This window comes from Nesoenas mayeri, assembly GCF_963082525.1.
Source record: "Nesoenas mayeri genome assembly, chromosome: 1".
Classification (NCBI taxonomy): Eukaryota; Metazoa; Chordata; class Aves; order Columbiformes; family Columbidae; genus Nesoenas; species Nesoenas mayeri.
The window spans coordinates 76,700,218-76,722,782 of NC_137541.1; the positions used below are offsets into that span (position 1 = coordinate 76,700,218).

Here is a 22,565-nt window from a genome sequence, read left to right on the forward strand (position 1 = left end):
AGAGAAGAGGAGAGAAGAGGAGAGAAGAGAAGAGAAGAGAAGAGAAGAGAAGAGAAGAGAAGAGAAGAGAAGAGAAGAGAAGAGAAGAGAAGAGAAGAGAAGAGAAGAGAAGAGAAGAGAAGAGAAGAGAAGAAGAGGAGAACAGCACCTGCCCCTCCTCCCCTTGTGAGGAAGCTGTAGCCGCCATGAGGTCTCCCCTCAGTCTCCTCCAGGCTGAACAAACCAAGTGACTTTAGCTGCTCCTTATACAGCTTCCCCTCTAAACCCTTCACCAACTTTGTGGCCTCCTCTGGACACTCTCCAGCAGCTTTATGTCCTTTTTATCCAGTGTTGCCCAGACCTGCACTCACGGCTCCGGGTGAGGCCGCATCAGTGCAGAGCAGAGCGGGACAATCACCTCCCTGCCCGGCTGGCAATGCTGTGCTGGATGCACCCAGGACACAGTTGGCCCTCTTGGCTGCCAGGGACACTGCTGGATCATCTTCAGCTACAGAGCAATGCCCCTCCATGTCACCACCCAACACTGCACAAAGCCTGCAAACTGTATACACAAGTGCTGGTGAACTGACTTCCAAAGAGAATGAGAAACCAGCGTTCTTTTGACTATTTTACCTGATAGGAATAAGCAAATATTTAAAATTGTAAAAGTATTTAAGTGGTTGAGTGGTTTGGAGAATCAGCACAGGTATATTACTTTTCTTGAGCCACAGACATAATAAGGCAACTCCTATAAGAAATTTGAACTGGAATTTGTCCATAATTATACTTCTTATTCACAGAGGAAAAAAAAGCTTGCATCAATTTAGCATTATCAAATGTGATACAATTAGTTGTCAAACATTTATTTATTCTTGTAGAAAAACTTGTGATGCCATTTTTGGGAAGTCTCTAGATGACAAATGCCCATTTGAATTTAAAGAGAAAAGCTGCTTACCACCAATTCTCAAAGCCATGTTATATAAAAACTTCATGAAACACTGCTGAAAAATAGTAATTCAGCAGAAGCACCCGAGTCCCCCCTGAAAATTATTCAGAAAGTTTTGAAAATACTATATTTAATATTATTGGCACAGTTCCCTCTCATGCCCATTCATGAATTCCCACTGGCAAATAGTAACATTTTGCCGAAGTGAACAGTCTTAATCCGACAAAACAGCATTGTAAGTGAAGGAAGTACACTTGTTGCCTTCAGTGTATGAAACTTTAAGAGAACACAAAACACGATTTTGCCTTCTATTGATATGAAGAGGATGTTAAAGAGATATGTGCTTTTTTCAGCCTCAATAGTTTCAGTGAAATGGGTGATCAGGTGGCAGCTGGGAAGACTTGAGTTTCTCAGCCTGGGCTACAGCTACATTAGAGATGTATGATGTCCAGCTGTGAAGTGTCTCACCCTGAGAAGAAGAGCAATGCTGTGCAAGAGGCCATGCTGTTTCGCTGGTTCTCCTGCTGGTGCTGCTCCGAGTGGCACCAGTTTTCTTGTGGGGTGTTTAGGTCACTTCAACTGGCCTGAATGTGCTCTCAAAATGACTTTGTAATAAACCAACAGAAAGAAAAGATCTGAAAAACTGAAAGTAACGTCCTGGCTCTTCTCCAGTGAAACCATTGAGGAATTTAGCTACTCCTTTCAAGAGAACAAGGAATTCACCCCCCAAAAGATCAATATCCAAATATCTTGCAAAAAAATCTATGCAAGCTATTGTATGCAGCCGTTTTGAAAAGCACTCACTTCTGCCTGTAGGTGCGTAACCCACTTACAAAGAAACCCTCCACATTTTGTGACAGTCAGATGAAAAAGGTAAGAAAGAGATCCTGAATAGGAAAAATAAGATTTAAAAATTAGCATGCCATTAAGACAAGTATAAATACATATTATATTACATTAGCGTACTGTGTTTTCTTTAGTGTATGTGCCATTTTTAATTAATCCATACACTAAGTGCTAAAGTGTTTCCTAATGCCATTAGGTGGTGCTTTCAGTAAGTAATAGAATAAATAGCTATTGTACAGTTCTTTTCTGCATCATGTTCTTATTTTCTTAAGTGAAAGAAAATTTAAACAAAACACCATGAGTGCCTCCTCCTTTTGAAGCCCACCAACCTTGCAAAGGGCTTTGTATCACGTTTCTGAGGCACTCTGGCTCCCTTCGGGTGTGATAAACTGCACTTTGGGCACAATGAGGGATGAATTCGTTCTCCGCATGGAGTTGCTCCTCCTAATTGAGTTGTTTCTCCTCATGGAGTTGCGCTTCCGCAGGGAGTTTTGGTGGGACAGCTCGCTTTTCTGCAGGGTCTGGATGAGAATAGATGGCTTCTCATCAAGCTCTCGAGCGCTGCAACGCGGCGCTGCCACTTTGACAGTGTTGCCAAACTTTGAGTAGTCAACTGAGTACACGCCTTCCTCTTCGGTGACGATGGGCACAAAGCGGTGACCCCACAGGATCTCCTCTGCTATGTAGGAGGTTCTCGCTTGCGTTGTGATGCCAGTCGTTTCTACGACTCCTTCAAGTATCACGATGAGCTCCAGGTCCTGGAGTGCCAGGTCAGCAGCAGAGATATCATAAAGAGGACTCCGCTTGTCTATGATGTGACAAATGATTAAGGGAGCCACAAGGAAAATATTGTTGCTTTCAATGGGGTTATCCACAGGAATGTCTACCTGGTGAATGGGTATGACTTCTCCTTCAGGGGTTGTAGTCTTCCTCACAACCTGGATTCTCACTGAGGCACTAATGATCATGCTCTTTCTCAGGTCTCCCACTCGAAACATGAAGCAAAGTTTACCATTTCGAACTGCAATGACTGCCTGCCGGCTGAAAATCAAGGTCTCAGCCCGCCTGTGAGCTTGCGCTGTTTTCATGAATATGCAGCCCAGCATGACAGCGTTGATAATCAGACCTACAATGTTCTGCAGGATCAAGACCGTTATGGCCAAGGGACATTCCTCTGTCATCATCCTACCCCCAAAACCAATGGTCACCTGAACTTCAATGGAGAAAAGGAAAGCAGAAGTGAAAGACCTGGAAAAGAAGATTGCACAAAGTTAGGTCCAAGGACATCAAACACGAAGTTAGAACCTACTAGCAAACAGTTTCAAGAAACAAACTTAAGGACCTATGTGTACAGTTCTGGTACACTCAAGTCTTCTGTTACACCAGCAAAAACATTGCATGCTCAGTGATCCTGTTTTCATGTAGTGGGTACAGTGTCTGATGGTGGAAGACCTTGGAGCCTGAGCTCCTAAAAGACTGTCTGTAAGACTAGGTGAACCTGAGAAACTCACTAGATCCTCTGCTCATGAACACATACCACCCACTGCGTTAGTTGACAATGCTCTGACACCTGGGCTTTCCACCATCTGCATCTCATGAATCACTTGGCAGACAGTGGTGGTGGTTTTGGGGATGATAGATGAGCAATCAGCTGGCACACTGAGACTCTTCCACCAGCCTAAGCAGTGAAAGGGAAATGGGAAAACTGCAGCACTTCACTCATACTACCCGGCTCTCTGGGTTGTGACCACTTTTAGGAGGATTTCCCAGACGGAAAAGGGATATTCACAGATTCGTGACTCTCCTCAAACCCTTGCTCACCTTGTGACTGAGCCCGCAGGATCGGGCTGTAGAGGGAGGGCAGTGGCCTCCACAGTCCCCTCTGCACATCCTGGCAGGAGGACAATGCTGAGACCCAGGGTCTGGGTTTAGCTCACTGCCATGGTAAGACTAGCTGGAAAATTTCAACACAGGAGTGGGTTAAGTATGGGTTAAGTTAAACATCCTTAATATGCTATTGAGCTGGACATCAGAGGATGCTGTCCACAAACTTTCCAAAATACAGTATTTACAGTACTCCACAATGTAATATCCCCTGTATATACCAGGGTCTTTAATTTCATTTTATAACCAGATACATCTTTCACCAAAGTCTCTTATGTCTAAAATCAGTTAATCCACCAACATTTGAAACATTGACATGCTCAACATGGCTTTACCTATGGAAAATAGGTCCTGCCAATGAAGACAGTTCTATACCATTCATTGGTTTTGGTTTGCTTTTCAATTAATCTGCTTCTAAATAAAATTTTCTAGTTTTCCTAATTTTATTTTTAGCGGTTTATTTTCTGGTTTTCCTAACTTTATTTTCATGACCTGGAGTCATGAGGAAACATTCAAATAGCATAGGGAATATCAGGGATAATTTTCTGTAGAAAGTTCATGTTTCTAAAAAACTGCCAGTCTCTGCAGAGATATCATTGAAATAACTTCATCATCTTGTGTGTTTTTTCTCTTTCCTTTTCTATTTTTTTAATCTTTGGCAGTTTTCCTTGTATTGAGGGGTTTATTTTTGCATTTCACTCTGAAGAAACCAGGGTCTAAGGAGTTAATTAATAGAATTCATGGAATGATTTCTTATGTTCATGAATATTTATTTGCCTGCAGACTGAAGCTTCTGGTTTAAACTTTGAATTAAGTTTAATTCAGCTTAAAGCTCTGTGAAGTAAATATTCTGATTACTGCTTCCTAGCAAAAAAAAAGAGAATCCACCTTTTTACAGCAGAAGTAATTGAAGCAGCGAATCTGTATAGCATTTTGACCATGTGTAAAGGGAGCTAAAAACTCCAAGTCATACTATTCCCAGGTCTTTTCCCTTAGAGCTGTGTAACAGTTTTCCTCTTCGGATAATGCTTGTTTTGCGTGGCAAAGAGCTGCAAGACTTAGAAATTTCTGCAGTATTTTGAAAAATTCAAGTGCTGTGCAAGTTTAGCACTGGCTAAAATGTCCAAAACCAGGTTTGTTGTAAATCTGTATTGGCATATACCCAAGAAAGCTCTCCTGAAACATCTGTGGGCCTAAATCTCATGAAAGTAAGTTAAAAAATGCTTGCCATTATTTTGACATATATATTATTGCAATATTGAATATACTTAACATGCAACAACTCATCATTCTTAAAAATGCCAGCAATCCCATTGCTATGTCATGACTTTGTTCAAAGCAGTAGCCAGATTTAAACAGATGAAGTATTTCCCTATGAAGGGAAGCAACTTTCCATGGCTTGGACATGGACCTTTGAGTGGCTGTTGGCTGAACCACCCCAGGTACTTGCACGAGGGAGCCATGCGTGTTCTTCATCATGGGGTAAACCATAAAGTTACGCTGGTTCATTTGCTCTGCTTTTCCACACCCCTCCAGGCTGTCCTTGCAGCAGAGGTTTGCAGCCATGCTGGAAGAGCTGCCAGCCTGGGCCTGCCACAGCCAGGCCTACAGGGAGGGAGCGAGGGGCAGGGCTGTGACCACAGGTACGCCTTGCCCCAGCGACATGAGGCCCTGGACAGCCAGCTCAGGCTCTGCAGGGTGGTCCAGGAGCCCTGTGGGGAGCCCCATGGCACGGGCCAAGGCAAGCGTGCCACCAATCAAGCGGAGGGATGCCCCCCCGGCTGACCCTGAAGAGCCAGTGGCGTGTAGCTACTTGCTAATTTTGGTTGGACAAATCCCACAAATCCCAGACACATCTGGAGTGACACCCCAGTGGGCACAAGCTGGGTCATAGAATCGTAGGATTGTTTACATTCCAAAAGAGCTTTAAGGTCATCAGATCCAACCGTTAACTTAGCACTGCCAAGTCCACCAGTAAACCATGACCCTAAGCACCACATTTACATGTCTTTTAAACTCTTCCAGCGATGGTGACTCAGTCACTTCCCTGGGCAGCCTGTTCCAATCCCTGACAACCCTTTCTGTGAATAATTTTTTCCTAATATTCAGTCTAAACATCTCCTGGCACAACTTGAGGCCATTTCCCCATGTCCTATCACTTGCTACTTGGAAGAAGAGACCAACACCCTCCATGCTACAGCTTCCTTTCAGATAGGTGTAGAGAGAGATAAGGTGTCCCCTCAGCCTCCAGGCTAAAAAGCCCCAGTTCCAATGCATGACAACCCTTTCAGAGAAGTTTTTCCTAATATTCAATCTAAACCTCCCCTGATGCAACTTGAGGCTGTTTCCTCTTCTCCTATCGCTTGTTACTTTGGAGATGAGATTGACACCCACCTTGCCACAACCTCCTTTCAGAGGTGACTGCTTATGGCCAGTTATTGGAAAAGAAATAAGACAGCAACCTTCCCCTATCCCCTACCCCAACCCCCCCAACTTAATGAACGTCAGCTTGGAAAAATCCCCATTTCCCTTAGCTTGGAAAATCCTCATTTAAAAAAGTATCAAAAGAAAGGGAGCATGAAATCTCCGCTCCTTCATGAGCCAGATACAACGTCCCTTCAGACTCGGTGAGATGCCTCAAACCTGTGCACAGGAGAAAGGAGAAAAGAGAAATGGCTACTCTGATGTCTCAGCAGACCCTGCAGCCCCAGTCCCTCACAGCACCAGAATGTGTAATGGCAGCTGATCTGGGGCAGTATGGCCATACTGAATCAGGATTTTTCTCTTTAAAAACCTAGTGCTATAAAAAGATATGTTACTGATGAGATGGCAAGGTGATTTTATTTCTTACTCCCACCTCCGCTTAACAAACACTCTTCTATTCTGTGTATGTATCTGTAAGTTTATCAGTGCCTTTAAAATTGTCATGGCTTTGGGGACGGAGAGTGAAATACTTCAACGGGTGACATTTAACCTAGTAGTCCCCTAAATTTTCACTGTCTGCCACAGCATGCACACCATGGTAACTGTTCCTCTGCCAAACTGCTGGCCTATGGCTTCACAAAGGTATTTTGAACCACCCCATATTTAGCTGTCTCAGGAGAGTCATCTTGAAAAAGGTCTAGTTTTACCCTAAGTGGCACTTTTCTTGCTAGCCTTACCTGAGACCCATGTCTGGTACCCTGCCTCTCATGAACCACCCCTGTGGTGGCCACTTTTCACCAGTGTGGTGAGCGGCTCACACCACGCTCGGGATGCTCCCACTGCCGTGGACAATGTTACAATACATATAACACATACCCACTCTTGTAGCAGGCTCTTATCTCGACAGGCAAGGTATGTTACCCACAGAGTGTGGAGACACATGAAAAGCAGCAGGTCTCCCTCTCTTTCAGATCCTGTAAGGAACCAAAGAAACCTACAGTACAGTATTTTCCAAGCCTAGAAGGCTTGCTCAATTTATGTAATCTAGAGGAAAACACTGCACTTTTCAACTGTCTCAACCAAATACAACAGTTCATGTAACCCAAAAACTGCAATTTAGGCATTGGCAGGACAGCAGGCAGATCCGTCCCTCCCCTTTCTTCATCCCACCACCTGTACTTTACCTGACACACGTCACGCATGGTGTCCACTTGGTGCTGTTTGTAGTGCTTTCTGTGCTTGGGTCCATGTCGCCGTGGGCAAAAGCCACCAGCCACCACATCATGGCGAAGAGCAGCCAGCTGCACAGGAAGGACATAGTAAAGATGACCAGCGTGTGACGCCACTTCAGGTCCACCAAAGTGGTGAAAATGTCTTGCAGGAATCGCCCCTGCTCGCGGATGTTCTTGTGTGCCAGGTTGCATGCCCCATTCTTGGCGATGAAGCGGGCTTTGCGTGGCCGGTCTCGGATGCGCGGCTTGCGCAGGTTCTCAGCAGCAATTCGTGCCAACACATACTCTTCAGGGATGATACTCTTCCGAGCCAGCATCTTCCTGCCACCATAGTCCGCTCAGCAAGATGCAAAATGGGGGGTGGTCCCTCTACCACGTCTTTGCAGAGCTCACTCTACCCTGCAAAAAGAGAGAACCTGATCAAATCTGTCACTGATGCACCACAGCAAGAAGCCCCAATTAGGTACCCTCACACCAACAACCATTACATTAAATGTCACTGCTTATTAAATGTGACTAGTTATTCCACAGCGCCCTTCCTCTATCAGACCATCATTTTTATATGAGCAATTGGCATCAGCTTGTAACAGAAACAGAAGATGCTACTTTGACACTCCTTGCAGTTAGGGAGGCTGCGGAACAGTCTTGCAAACTTGATGTAAAGTAACATGACATACGACAGGTTGGTTGCTCAGGCTGTTTCTTCAGGAGATAGCCGTGCCAAGGTGGGTACCACAACACGGAGCATCCTGCAGGACTTGAAGGGTCGGACTTCTCTGGTTTGAACAAAGTTTAGTCTGCGGAGAGACGGTGGAGACTCATTTCTCGTGGCTACAGCCGCGCAGCGCAGCCAGGAGCCCCTGTCCGGTCTCCCGAAAGCATCACAAGAAGGAGCTGAGCTGGGGGCGCGGGAGGCAGGGAACGGGACTCCACGGAGCAGGCGGTCGCATTTCCCCTCCGCAGCTTTCCTTCCTTCCCGGGATTAGGCGGGTAAACCCTCCCTTTATTCCCAAACTTTGTCCCCTAGACGTGTGACAGAACAAACCTACGGAAAACCTGTCTCGCCGCAGCTCCCCTCCGCCTGGCCCGTCCCACCGGGGGAGGGCAGGGGCTGCCTGACCCCCCGCCGTTTCCCAGGGACGCCCCCCCGCCCCGGCACGGAACTCAACCCCCTGCCCCGCCGCCTCTTACCACAGCCTGGCGGGGCGGTGCGCGGCCGGGCGGGGAGGGGCGAAGGGGAGCGGGCGGAGCGGCCGGGGGGGCCGAGCCGGTTCGGCTCCGATTCGGCCCCGCAGAGCAGGGCCGGGCCGGGCTGCGGTGGGTCTGAGCGGCGGGCGGCTGAGGGGAAGGGCGGGCAGGGCAGCCCGGCGGGGCTGGTTGCGGTGCGGGGCGCAGATACATTCGTAGGCGCTTTCTGTGCGGGGAGCGGTACCGGCGGCTGGTCGGGTTATGGACGTTTTAGGTTGGGTCCGTACTGGTGGATGAGAGACTGGACATGAGCCGGCAATGTGCACTTGCAGCCCAGAACGCCAGTTGTATCTTGGGCTGCAGCGAAAGGAGCATGGCCAGCAAGTGGAGGGAGGTGATTCTGCCTCTCTGCCTGGCTCTGGTGAGACCCTACCTGGAGTCCTGCACCCAGCTCTGGAGCCCTCAGCACAGGAAAGACATGGACCTGTTGGAGAGGGGCCAGAGGAGGGACACAAGAATGATCAGAGGGCTGGAACAGCTCTGCTGTGAGCACAGGCTGAGTTGGGGTTGTTCAGCCTGGAGAAGAGAAGGCTCCAGGGAGACCTTATTATGGCCTTTCAGTACTTAAAAGGGGCCTATAAGAAATATAGGGGCAGACTTTTTAGCAGAGTCTGTTACGACAGAACAAAGGGTGATGGTCTTAAACTAAAGGATGGGAGATTCAGGCTAGAGATGCAGAAGAAATTTTTTACAATAAGGGTGGTGAAACACTGGCCCAGGTTGCCCAGAGAGGTGGTAGATGCCCCATCCCTGAAGACATTCCAGGCCAGGCTGGACGGGGCTCTGAGCAACCTGATCTAGTTGAAGATGTCCCTGCTCATTGCAGGGGGTTGGACTAGATGACTTTTGAAGGTCCATTCTAACCCAAACTCTTCTATGATCCTGTGAAATTTAAGGGAGAAGCAAGGTGCTTACACTGGCTTGTGCCTTTTCTGTAGGGAGCTGGCTCTGTCTGGGTACATAAAGTCACCCTCTGGCTGCAGCAAGGCAGCAGCACACTTGCTTCCTCTGTTAAGCCCAGAGTTGGGCCTTTTAAATTTTATCTTACCTCAAGTCTTGCTGAGACAGCTTGCAGGCAGAAAGCAAAGCATGTGCATAAGTGTTTGGAGGACCCAAGCCAGAATCTCATGGCCTTTGCTGCTTTTGACAAACTTAATTACCTGTTTCAGTAAGAAAAGGAAAAAGACATTCCTTTTTATGGTTCACAGCTCTTATTGGGCACAGAGTCAGGCCTGTTACAATGTTCAGTTGGTGTAACGGGCATTGGCAGATGGGTATTTGTATATGATCTGGGGCTAGGAGAAATTACACACAATGTCCACAACCAAACAGTGAAATTGCAGAAGTTGGTTCTTTTTCCCACAGGTCGAGGTTTACAGTTTTGGCTCTTGTGTTTAATGGAAACTTACATTCTTGGAAATTGCAGCTTTTTTTTCCGAAGTCTTAGGTTTTTTAGTTGGAAGAATAAACAGTACCTCAGCTTCATGAAAATATCTAAATTTAGATTTTAATGAAGCAAAGCGCAGAGATCTTCTTGTGTCAGATTAACTCCCACATGACCAAAGAAAGTGTGTGTGTACAGTAAGGAGGTTTCTAAACTTTTCTGTTTATCACTCAAGCGAACGACCTATATGATATAAAATTTACAGAGAACAAAATACTTTCTCTCTGTAAACTAGAGAAAGAAAGAAACGCCTGACAGGCTTACTGTGATCAGGAAGGTTTTGAGTGTATTCAGGCTCGGAAAAATTGAGAAGGTGTGTTTGATGGGCAGTGTAGCCCTCATCTTGAAGATATCCACACTGTTGAACATATACATGTGCTCCATTTTAAAAAGATGAGTGGTTCCTGGAAATTTTTCTAGCACTATCCTTTTCTAATAACAGATATCCAGTAGTCAGAAAAGAGACAGACTCAAAGCCCCAGTCATGTTAGGCAATTAGCTCAACATTCGTGTATGAAATTAACTTCAGGCAGATGACCAACTCCAGTCTGAATAGTCAAGACCTAAACCAATTACCTTTAGATTCTAACCAGACTCTGAGTAACATACATAAAGTAACTTGGGTGGGTATCTGCAGGATCAGTGTTGTTGGTGCCGACTATGACACTTCATGATCTGGGCTTGGAGAACTCAGGATGTTCTCCTGCTACAAATGGAGTGGCAGAGACTGGTCTTGCAGGGCTGCCTTGTTTGATGTAGCCTCCAAAAGCGCATCTCGCTTGGGTGCCACTATTGGAACTGATTCAATAACTGATTTAATGCACATGCAAAAAAGTTCCAGTTCTTTTTTCCTTCTCCTTGCTCTTATCCTTTTCCTTTTTCTTCACTTTCTCCTCCTTTCTCTCTTTTAGCTCCTATGAAGTATTTATTCCATGCTAGGGCTAGAAACATGATTGATGTTCCTCAGTATGTCTGCTAGCTGCAGTTCAAAAAAATAAAGAAATGTCTGGGAGCTGCATGGAATCCCTCCCGCCTGCTCCCCCTGCTTTTTCATAAGATCTTTGAATTATCTCATTTTGCTTATGACACCAATTTACTCATGTCACATGCTCAATTGCACACTTTCCTCTGAAGTTATTGTTGAAATCCACAGCAGAATATCTTCCTCCTCTCTTAAACTTAAGATCAGCTTCGAGGAAGACTGCTGGGCCATGACCGCTGGGATGTGAAGATCAGGAGCACCAGAACCATTTCCTCTTCCTGATTAAACATTTTGAGACATGATTTCAAGCACAGCATCCAATCCCCTGAGTTACAGTGTATGAACATGCTCTGGAGAGTGATAGCTACTAAAAATGTTCCCCTTTGCCCTTTTAAATACTTGCTTGATTGCCACATACACATTTAAGTCTGATATTTAAGTAATAGCTGGGAAAATCTCCCAAAATATCTTCTAACACTTTTTGTAAAGAACATAGTGTCTGAGTGCTGTGAACACAGCCTTTTCAGGCAAAAAATGATCAGAACAGATAGCAGATTTGGATCTAGTTTTATTATGGCCTGTGATGCATCTCTTTTCTTGCTGTTTTATTTCCCCTTCACCCATAAGACTTACTGATATTATGGTAAATATCACTTTACAATTATGCCTACCTAAAAAATAATTAAGCCATGAATCTGAAATTTCCACATTATAGCTGTGTCCATCTATTCCAGAAAATCCTGCTTTGTAATAAGTTTTGTTTGAAATTCTAATCTTAGTTTAGAGATAGGCTGACTTCGCAGGCGTCCAGAGATGTCATGCACTCAGCACAAGGCTTCCACTAAGACACAAAGCTGATAAGACATATTCAGATAGCATGGATGAACTCTTCCCCAGATCAACTGGCAGCAGATCCATCAAACATGAAAGAGGAGAAACTGCAAACTAAGGGCATCTGTTACCCTGAACCGTCTTTCCCACCCCCTGCCCTGTTCCATGCAAGAGCAGCAGGACAAAAATAGTTTTTATCATCAAAATACATGTAACTAGTGCCTCTATGTTATATGTTACTGAATTGCATAGTGAAGTTTGTAGATATTCTGTGGTTTTGCTGACAGAGGCGTTGTTTCCCATTAGAACTATCTGGTTTGGAAATGATACATCTGCCTTTTTTGACAAAATCTGCTACTCTGGCTTCTCTGTGTGTGTCAGGCTACAGGGTACAGGCTATTGACCCCCTGCAAACTAGCCATAAGTTGGCTGTACTGTAAATCTCTGTTATGCTGTTTCTAGTGCCAACAAACTGGTCTGGTGCATTTGTAACTGGGAGTTCAGTATTTTCCCACTCCCTGCATGTAGTCGCCAGGTAGCACATGGGGTATTATGTTGTGGTTTAGGTTCTGCAGCCCAGTGAGCTGATGTGCTGGCTTGGCTTACACAGCACTGCTGGCCATGGGAAAGGTATCTCCTACCTTTTTATCTGCTCCCTGTGTAGCATGGGGATAAAACAGAGAGCCACACCATCTTGGATGAACTGTCTTAACTAGAAGCAGCTGTATCCCTTTTAACTCCTCAAGCAGGTCTGAGCTTGCTATAGAGCAGGGGTGTCACGCTCACATTCACCAAGGGCCACATCAGCCTTGCAGTTGCCTTTGAAGGGCCGAATGTAATTTTAGTACTGTGTGGCCCCTGGCAAAAATGAGTTTGACACCCCTGCTATAGGTGGAACAGAATTAGGCTGACTTCAGGCTACCTTTGCCTGCATGGGCTTGGTGGTGCTCCAGCCAAACTTGCCCAGAGCTGGGTCTCCCATGCTGCTTGCAAAGCTGCAAACACTCCACTGGCTCATTTGGCCTCTCCTAAGAAGTGTTGTTGTCTTCTGAGGGCAGACTTGACTCTGCACATGGTCAGTGTGTGGGCCACAGCATGTGTTGGTGAGAGGGGGCATGGTCTTAGAGAAACGCATTCCATCCTCTAGTATGAGAGAGCTGGCAAGGAACTCTTTTGGGCTGCAGCTGCAGCCCCTGGTCCTCTGCACAGTCAGCAGTATAGGAAGAGAAGGGAGGAGAGGAGAAGAAAGATTATCACACTGATTACATTATTTCTTAAGTCATCTGATTTACGAAATCCAACATCTTTTAGCCTCTATTTCCCTAACTCCACCTCTGCTCCAGGGACATGCATGAGCCAAGAAAGGGCTAGTTGGAATAAATGCCTTGTGTTCCAGGATATACCTTATACTCAGTCTCTGCCATAAGCCTTAGCTTCATTTCTATCTGGAGACCACCACATCATATTAAATCCTTGTACAAAACCCAGGAAAAAATTATTGCAGGCCCACACTACTTATCAATCTCCATATCTTTGTCTTTAATTTTAGCTGTGTGTTTGTTTCTTCACAGATCTCTTGTTTATAGTGCAGGCTGAAAACCAAAGACTGCACTTTGCTAAGCCTCAGTGCTACAGGAGCTCAGCCTGTCACAACATCTCCGTATCAGGAATGCGGGCACTTCTTTTACCCAGTCCACCTTCTAGGTCTTGATATCCCTGATCAGCAAAGCTAGATAAACCTTTCATTTTTCAGTTCTCAGCAGGTATTAGGTCCCATATACTTCAGGTTTAAGCCTTTAGCTGAAAGTACAGACATACTGCACTGTCACATCTGGGACTTACCCAAGTCCATCTCTGGTACAGGCAGGCATGGCCATAGTCACAGTGGTGCAGTCTTTTTTCCTATTCCTGATGCCCTGAAGTGACTTCTTCACACTACATGCTCTTTTCTGGAATAAAGGTTTCTTCTGCGGCTCTGAAAAGATAGCAGTTTGGGATTTTTTTGTGTGTGTATCTACCTGTCATATAATTTATGGAAAGGCTGTAAATCAATTTCTAGCTAGGTTGAACATGGTTAGAATAAGTCTCTAGCCATGTTGCTAATTAATTAACTGGAGTGTTCTTTCCCTTGGTTGCTTCTCCCCTCTGCCTTACTGGCTATTTGCTTGATGACTTTTTTCCTATGGAAAAACTGGTTGCTGATCCATCTGTTTGTGATGATTCCCATTTCTGAGCTTACAGGCCAGGACAGCCCCTGAAAAGGATGAGCAGAGATGTGAACACTTTGCCTCCTCTAGCTGGTGGAGATGTGGGTGCTTCTCTTCCCACTCTTTGCCAAACTGTTATAATCAGTCATTGCATGGAAAAATCAAATGGCTAAAGTTCATTCACGGGTCAAACCACAGTATAGAAGGACTTCTTACAAGCTCCTAACCTGCTGACCAGTGCCAAAGTGGCTCCCTGCAGCTGTTGGGAAGCTTCAGTGCTGTCCTTATCACCAGTGTATTGAGCAAAGGGCAAATGAAGGTTTGGCCTCCTTAGCACCTTCCTCTTGCACTCCTCCCTTTTTCCCCATAGGTCTACCTGTAGTGGACTACACTGAAAACAGCAGAGCTCTCCAAACAGCTGAGCTGTTTGCAAAGCCAAGAGTCTCAGAGCAATGTCTGCTAACCTGCTCCTCAACAGCCAGGCATACCTCTGTGCTTTCCTTGGCATCGTTGCCCTCTGCTCAGTCTTATCTCAGATTTACAAACAACATTTGGATTTTAAGTCTCATGGGACAGGGATTTCCTCACCAAATGATGGCTCAAAGGGTCTAATACCTGAATTTTTTTTAAACATCTTCCACTGCCATGTTGCTTCTGCAATTCATGTCAGGTGGCACCCTCCCAGCTGGTATCCAGGCACGTCTTGGATGTGAGGTGCCCCAAGCATGATCCAGAGACTGCTCTAAATGCACAGGATGGATGAGACAACTTTGTTTTGGGATAACTGTGGGTTTAGACACACAGATGCTCCCACAGGTGGGCTGTGGCACTTTTCCCATTTCATTTATCAATGTAGGTAGAGCCTAAGAGTTGGCTCTAGAAACAAGTAAGGCTGCCTCAGGAGTCAAAGTGCTGGAGGCAGCAAAAACCCAGAAGCTAAGAGAGGGTATGTACTCCAGCTGCTGGGACAAACAATAGCTGTTGTTTCTCTCCTCCTTTTCCTCTGGTGGCATCTGGAACAACAAAGCCAGGTATCAAGGATTTTTCATTTCATCTCCTTGTCCAAACTGTGCTTATTCCTCTTGTGTAGCAGGAGCCAGAAGGCTTCTGCATGGCTTCAGCCTCAGAGTTGCATAACACCGTTTTGTCTCCTCTTCTGAGAAGCCTGGAGCTGGCTTAGTGTTATCACCAGCTGAAGGAGTTTTTTCTTCAGATTTGTGAAATGGAATCTTTATGAATTTCCATCTTTGTGTTTCTGGGTCCTCTTGCCTACAAGTGACTGATATATCAGCTATCTCCACTGGCTGCAGAGTGAGGGTTAAATTAAGATTATGCCATTGGTGGAAGATAGATGCCATCTCTCATTTTAAGATCATATCACAGAATAACTGGTGACTCCAATCTCTCTGCTCTTGGATGCTGTGGTGGGACCTGGAGAAGTAGGTGGCCCCAAACCCAGATGATTCAGCCACGAAAATCTGCAGTACACAGAGCCTCTTAGAACCTCAGGTTCCTGCCTTTGATAGAGAGCTCTAAAGGTCATAGTTGGTATTGCTGAAAGAGTAAGGGCCTAATCTAGCTAGTATGATAAAAACACATATAATCATTGAACATGAATCTGTAACTTTCTGCTTTTCAAAGAATATGCTGCTTTGGGGCATCTGTAACTGTGATACTGAAGGGTGGTGGTTCTGGACCATGTCATTTACACTAAGCTGCATTAGTTCCTTAGTTACATGGTTAAATATTTTACTGGATGTTTAAGTGATATTTATGGATGTAAGCTGGTACAGCCAGAAAACCCTGAAGTAAATTAAAGGGACAGTTAAGAAATGAGACATTCTTATGGGCAGTGCTAGCTGGCACTGTTCATGACTTATTTACACTTTTCATCAAAAGGATCTATAACCATGTGATATATTTATATTAAAAAAGTGACTAATATAAATACATGGGAATGAATGCATTGGGCAGTGAAATGTGCAGCATGGTAATGTGAGCTGAATGCTGCATTTTTATATAGTAATTCATAGGACGAAAATATCTATGTTCAATGAAAATGAAAAAATGCGTCTTGGACATGATAAATGTCAATACAGCAAACAGAAGCTAATTGTTATTAATAGCTCTATTTTTAATGACTTCTTGTTTATATTATCTTCAGAATGGGGCTTATTATATTAGAGAAATAAACAGTTCCTGCCAGGAATGTCTGTTATGTTTGCATGGGCAGTGTCTAGCAGCAGACAGATGCTATCAACAGTGAATAATTAATAATAATTATGTAGTAAATAGATAAAGACTTTTCTAAAAATCTCTCTTCTCTTGAAGAATTACGTTTGGAGACTTCTCTGAACTCCACGGCTTTGTACAAGCCAATATTCTAACCTGTCCTGCCAAAACAGCATCATCACATTGCTAATTTGTAAGGGTCCAAGAACTACTTTCTTATAGCATTTTTTTTAGTAATTAAAAAACTGTTAATCTTTCCCCATAATTCCACACAGAGGTCAGTTCTGGTGGAGAAAAACCAGAGCAGTAAAAAACTAATGTGGAAATGATTTGGATGTTTGCATGGCAGTGAGGAATTTGATTTACAGTTTTGTTTTCAGACTTTTTTTAGTACTCTCTTGGTTTTGCCTTTGAAAGGATTTATTTCCAAAGGAACTAAAGGGCTCTTTACATGCCGTCATCGAATTAATATCAGAGAATTTACATAACATATTTTGGTTCTAAATTCATCTTTCGAAAGATACTACTTGAGGATATAAAATAGTGAATGAGCTGAATTAGTTTTTGCTTTTAAATACATTTTGTGGGAGAGTCATTACTCCAGAGATATTTTAACAAGTAGCAGTGTGATTTCACTAGATATTTTATAACATATTTTTATTGGCAATATCACAGTGGGGACGCTAGGCCATAGTGCTTGCAAGGGAAACACACTCCAACTTTTGCCACTAGATAAAGGAAACATAATGAAAACATGGCCCTTGTCCACATCTTTCTAATAAAGGTAGCTCTTTGCCTCAAATACATTATATCTCCATTTGTGATAAAATATGTAAAATGTATGTGTGGTCTTTCCTTCAGCTTCTCATGGCATGTTAGCAGAATGGTATGTGAATGTATTGGTGTCTTTGCACAACAAAGCATGAGAGCCCATTGCTTTAGGAAGCAAAAAGAACACAATTAATTATATCAAACAACTTATGTATAAGCAGTTTAAAGAGACCTACTTGACCACACTACAAAATTGATCTCATGTGTATTAAGGAAACATAATTCAATACAACTGCTTTTTGCTGACAGAGGTTTTACATATTATGAGATGCCAAATCCTTTGGGCCATATTCATATTGGTATTAATTGAATTCAGTGAAGGTGCATTAATTTAGAGCAGAGGTGTTCTGCTAGTTTACTCTAATCTAAAAGGGGCTCATCTAAGTGCATGAGAAGCTTTTGATAATATATTCTTTCAGCTGAATGATACAGTTGGGAAAAGCAGGCATGCTCTTGCAAATAAAGTGCTTTTTCAGGTGTGCAATGAAACTGGAGCTTGCAAACACTTGAGATACTTCTTTTGCCTATCAGTTTGCCTAACAAAGCAATGGTTTCTCCCTGCAGACTTTGCCTTGCTTATGCTCCTGGCTTGTCAGAGCCATCCCAAATTTCTATAGGGAAGTTCCCTGGAGTGCCAGAATTGTCAATTGGTTAGTACACCCTCCTCGGTTTATATGTGACTAAAAATCCCACTGGTTGTCTATCTCTACCTCTCCGAGGCTCCCTGAGGCTATGAAGTTAGCAATCAAAAAGGCAAACATCTAGTTCAAGCTCATTGCCTGGAGTCCTGCAGATATGGGTGAGAAACAGGCACCTTCAGCAGGCAAATCATCCCATTGAGTGATGCGATGTGGGTCTTTGCCTGGTATTCAAAAAAGTATACTTTTGTTCTTAGAAAGCTTTCTTCTGAATAGAAAGGAAATGAACCTTGAGTTGCTTACAGCATACACTTCTTTAGAATAAAATATCACATGTAGGTTTTTGTGTGGAAGCAAACACATATAGGCAACGTACCGTATATCAAATAGAAAACTTATCCTGGTGGTTTTAAGAGGTCTTTTTAACAAATAAATGGGACTGTGAAGAGTTAGTTATGAGAATTTTTGAAATAATGTGCAATATTAATCTAAAACAAGTCTGAAGTTAAAAAAATCAGCAACAAACTCAGCTCAGAATTAGGAGGCCTCACAGCCACTGACTTGATTTATTTCCTAAAAAAAAAAAAAAAAAAAGGTGACTTTCTCATTTGCTAACTGTATTGTTTGAAATGTCAAGTCCAAATTAATTCTCATGCTCCCAAAATCCCTGAAGCAGAACACAAATGGTTCAGGCAAAGTTATTCTTGAGGAGATTCTCATCATCTTTCAATCTATGATTGTGTGGAAAACATCATCAAAATAATTCACCTTATATGAATCCCAGGATCCACTGTACTGATGCAGGTCCCTAGCAAAGTGAATAGGTGGAGAGATCTGCATTAAGCACTTGATCTTGAGCAGGAAAAACTTCCCCTTGCTACCCGTCAACAGTGTCACTTATGGCAGAGGCTTGTGGACCTGCCTCAAGATGTACTTAAAACCCCTACAGTGTGTTTCCCAGCACGATTAAGTTTTAGCTTAGTAATAAACACAAAGGTTGTATGGGATATTTCTAGTTTAGAAGAAGCAGTAATGAGCAGCTAGCTGTTAGGAGTTTAATGAAAGGCCACATACATCAAGAGAGCAGTTTCATCCATACCAGCCATTAGGTCTAGCTCAAGGGGTGGCAAAGATAACCCACTGGTTGCAAGCCAAAGGTTGAGAAGCACTGTTGTGGCTTCACAAGCAGTTTCAGTTACTTAAAGGGGGCCTACAGGAAAGATGGGGAGGGACTCTTCATCAGGGAGTGGAGTGATACTGCGAGGGGTAACAGTTTTAGACCAAAGGGGGTAGATTTACATTAGATATCATTATAGCAAGAAATTCTTTGAGCAACCTGGTCTAGTGGAAGGTGCCCCTGCCCATGGCAGGGGGGGTGGAACTGGATGATCTTTAAGGTCCTTTCCAACCCAAACCATTCTGTGATTCTAGGTTTCTATGACTGGCAACAAGGGATATTACTCCTATTTTGCTGCTTCTGTCACAGAAACAATTCACAGCAAAAGAAATGCAGATGAGATGAGAAAAATAATTTAAGATCTCTCATACAGATTATTTTGCACTGTCCAGAGTTAAAAGAAATGTACACAAGGTCAGTGTTAGCATTCAAAGCTCCTTTGTAAAAGGAGGAACCTAATAGTTCTAGAGCATAATATCACAAAAAAAAATGAAAGCTTGCTTAGTTTAATGCTTGGGGGAAAAAAAAAAAAAAGCCAACCCCAAACATGATGATATTAGACTAAGTGTCCCACAAAGAGAAAGGATGTTACGACAGAAAGATAGAGAAAGCCAGGGGCAAAGGAGAGTGAGTGCAGAGCTGTGTCAGAGAGGAAATGGAGCAGAGGGTATGGAGCTAAATCAGGAAAGAGTGGGAGGCCACAGGGAGAATAAGGAGTGTTCAGGGATACGAGCAGGAGACTCAAAGAGGGAATGATACAAGGAGGTGGTGAAGGAAAAAAAAAAGCAAAGAGGCTGTGGCAAGAGAATATGGACCAACTGGCAGAAGAGGCAGTGGAACAAGAGTTGAAGAAGCAAAATCTCCAGACTGATGTTTCCTTTACCATGTTTCAGCCACAGCCTAAAGAGACTGCTCCCAAAGGGGACATATTTATATTAAATTAAGGTAAATTTGTTTCAAAGACTTCTCACCTTTCTTAGTAACAAAACAGCTGTGTGATTGTTGGGAACAGCCTCCTCCATTAGAGGAAAACACAAAAAAGGAAAGCTCAGCTTAAGCCCTGGGTGAGTACATCATACCGTCATATGCAGAGTGTCTGTGATGTGGGGAGATCTGGTACATCTGCAGCAGTTGGTTTATGTATGCTGTCTCTCTTGGGATTTGTGTATGTTGAATAGGATTGTTTCAGGACTCAAATTATGCTTCTAAACCTGCTAGACAGCTGTGGGATATGCTATAACAATCATCAAGCACTTTGACCAAGCAATTTTGACGTAATACTAAGGCAAATATTCCTGCACACCAACACAGAAATGAATGAAACATTTTTTCTCAGTTGTTTTCTCAGCCCCTGAGGTATTTTCTTTTCTACTTGTTTCAACAGCAGTGCTAAGTTCTACAGCTCTGGAAGGATGGTGGAGCAAAGAAGGTGCTTCTTACTTCTGTAAGGGACAAATAGAAGAGAAAGGAGGTCCTAATTATTGGCCTCTCTTAAGTATTACAAGATACCTGACACAATCCCAGGCCTACAGAAGCCATTTATTGTAGTGGGAACAAGGATCTTGCCAAACTAGTTGGCACCACTTAAAATAAATCAGGATTGCATCATCATAAAAGATATGCAGATAAAGAAAGTTATTATTCATACTTCATACTGACTGAGTCTAAAAGCAATAAATCCAGTTTCACTAAAGACAAGGAAATTAAATCAAGAGTGATGTTGGCCTTTTAGCTCCGATATCTGTGTGACAACATGTGCTTCCGCTGTAAACATCTGCTTTATTTTTTTATTTTCTTTGTATGACAAAGTTCAACACAAGGAATTAATCCAGAAAAGAGCAAAAACTTTTCACAGCAGTAGACAGGGAAATCACAGAAGTACTTCCCTCCATAAAATGTTAAAGACTGAGTTTTTTGTTTAGTTGTGTTACAAAGCTTTTATTTCCAATCATTGAAGTGGAAAAAAAAAATAAAAAGAGAAAGAAAAAGAAAATATAAACCACTGTCCTACAGCTTCCCCCAGATTCATGGCTTTTTTTTTGCCAAGTACTGTCACTTATGTTCTTTTCATTATACTAGAAATAGGCTTAAGTGCACATCATGTTCTTCCAAAACCTTAGAACAACAAATGCATAATAATCACATTGAACACTACTAGTGAATCTGATGTCTCTAGCTCTGCCTTTGAAAATATGCCCATTAAACTCTTTCTGGAGGTTTACTGCCCATTGTGCAGTTGTCACGGTTCAGAGTCTAGTCATATCCATTAGTCAAGCACAGGTAAACTTTTCAAAGCTCTAGGACGTAAATATGTATCTAAATTCACCTAAATTCTTGAAGATAGAGAAATAATATGAAAATAATAACTTCTTGGACTAAATCTGATTTAGTACTCTAGAAATGTGTAAAGGAAACAAAAGATTGTACCAGGGTAAAAAAATTATGTGAAGGACTAAAGACATACAAGACAATTAGTGGTTGGCTAAGTACATGCCGGTTTAAGTAGTATATTTTAGTGGACATGTTTAAAAGATTGGCTAATATCATGTCTATAAATTGAGATTATTTTTAATACAAAGTCTTCAGGTGCTGTACAAAATTCCTCTATACGCTTATCAAAGTATGCATAATTATAGGACGATTTGCATCTTTGAAGAAAGTCGGCAGAACACATACGGATTTAGGAACTGACTGTAGGTATCAGACATCATTGCACTGAAAAATAGTACTGGGACAACTATCGTGTGCGAAGTGAAGGACAGGAAGAATTTCCTCATATCTGATGAAATTCTTTTCCCTCATTCACTGCTCCTCCACTATAACTTGAAGAGCAAAGTTTGTGCCTTTGGAATGCAGTGGATTGCCCCAAGTGTTACAGGATTGGATTCTTTTTCTTCCCCTCCTCTGGGGACACAATACTTCTGGGGATCTCTCATTTCCTTGACAAACTGCACGGTTTGACTGCTGGGTCCAGTACAGCATATGCAGTTTATAAGAGCAGTGCATTCTTTTGCTCTCTATAAAAGAAAATAAAGTCACTAAAAGTCTAAGGAAAATGCCAAATTCCCAGGAAATAAAAACTTCTGCTGCCTCTGTGTGCATGTGGGTGTGTGTGAAGTTTAATAGCTTTTGAATGAAGTGACATTTTTATTGCTTTGAGGCATACATGTATTGCAATACTCTTTATTATTTTGGAAGATGGACGTGTGAAGAAAGAAGCTCTTATAAAAAGATAGAAGTGATGTTACATTGAATAGAAAATATTTGCATTTCATTTGTTTAAAAATAAGCTATTAAAATGCATCATGTGATTCTTCACATGTCAGCCCGGACAAAAGAAGCAAAGATGCCATCTTCTTGAGAAAGCAGATTCTCAGGCGTATCATATTCTAAAATGTTCCCTCGCTTCATGACGATGACCAGGTCTGCAGTTAGGATGGTGTGAACCCGATGCTGCCATGAAGAAAAGCACACAGAAGTTTTCATTACAATAATTTTCACTGCAGTTCATTAATGGGACTAATCCAAGGCATACCAATATGGTGAAAGGCTATCCTTGTTTACAGTGGTATTTGGAGTAGTTCCTTGTACTAGATCTTTAATCCGAAGAGATCTCCAATTACTTTACAGCTCCTGGCATTAAGCCTGAAAGTACTTCAGCATG

General features: G+C 43.1%; 2 protein-coding genes across 2 annotated transcripts in view; both read right to left on the bottom strand.

Annotated features, from left to right (window-relative positions):
• Positions 1 to 2,118: 2,118 nt before the first annotated feature.
• Positions 2,119 to 7,628, bottom strand: KCNJ8 (potassium inwardly rectifying channel subfamily J member 8; the record flags this gene model as incomplete). The annotated part of the gene is made up of 2 exons (XM_080359489.1): positions 2,119 to 3,019; positions 7,264 to 7,628. The coding sequence occupies 2 exons, from the start codon at positions 7,626 to 7,628 to the stop codon at positions 2,119 to 2,121; spliced, it is 1,266 nt and encodes a 421-aa protein (XP_080215615.1).
• Positions 7,629 to 22,216: 14,588 nt separating this feature from the next.
• Positions 22,217 to 22,565, bottom strand: part of ABCC9 (ATP binding cassette subfamily C member 9) — a gene marked incomplete at both ends in the record, with an annotated part of 64,787 nt that continues 64,438 nt past the window's right edge. The window contains one exon of the mRNA XM_080364112.1: positions 22,217 to 22,354. Coding sequence (XP_080220238.1) covers positions 22,217 to 22,354 — 138 coding nt within the window. The remainder of the gene's footprint in view (positions 22,355 to 22,565) is intronic.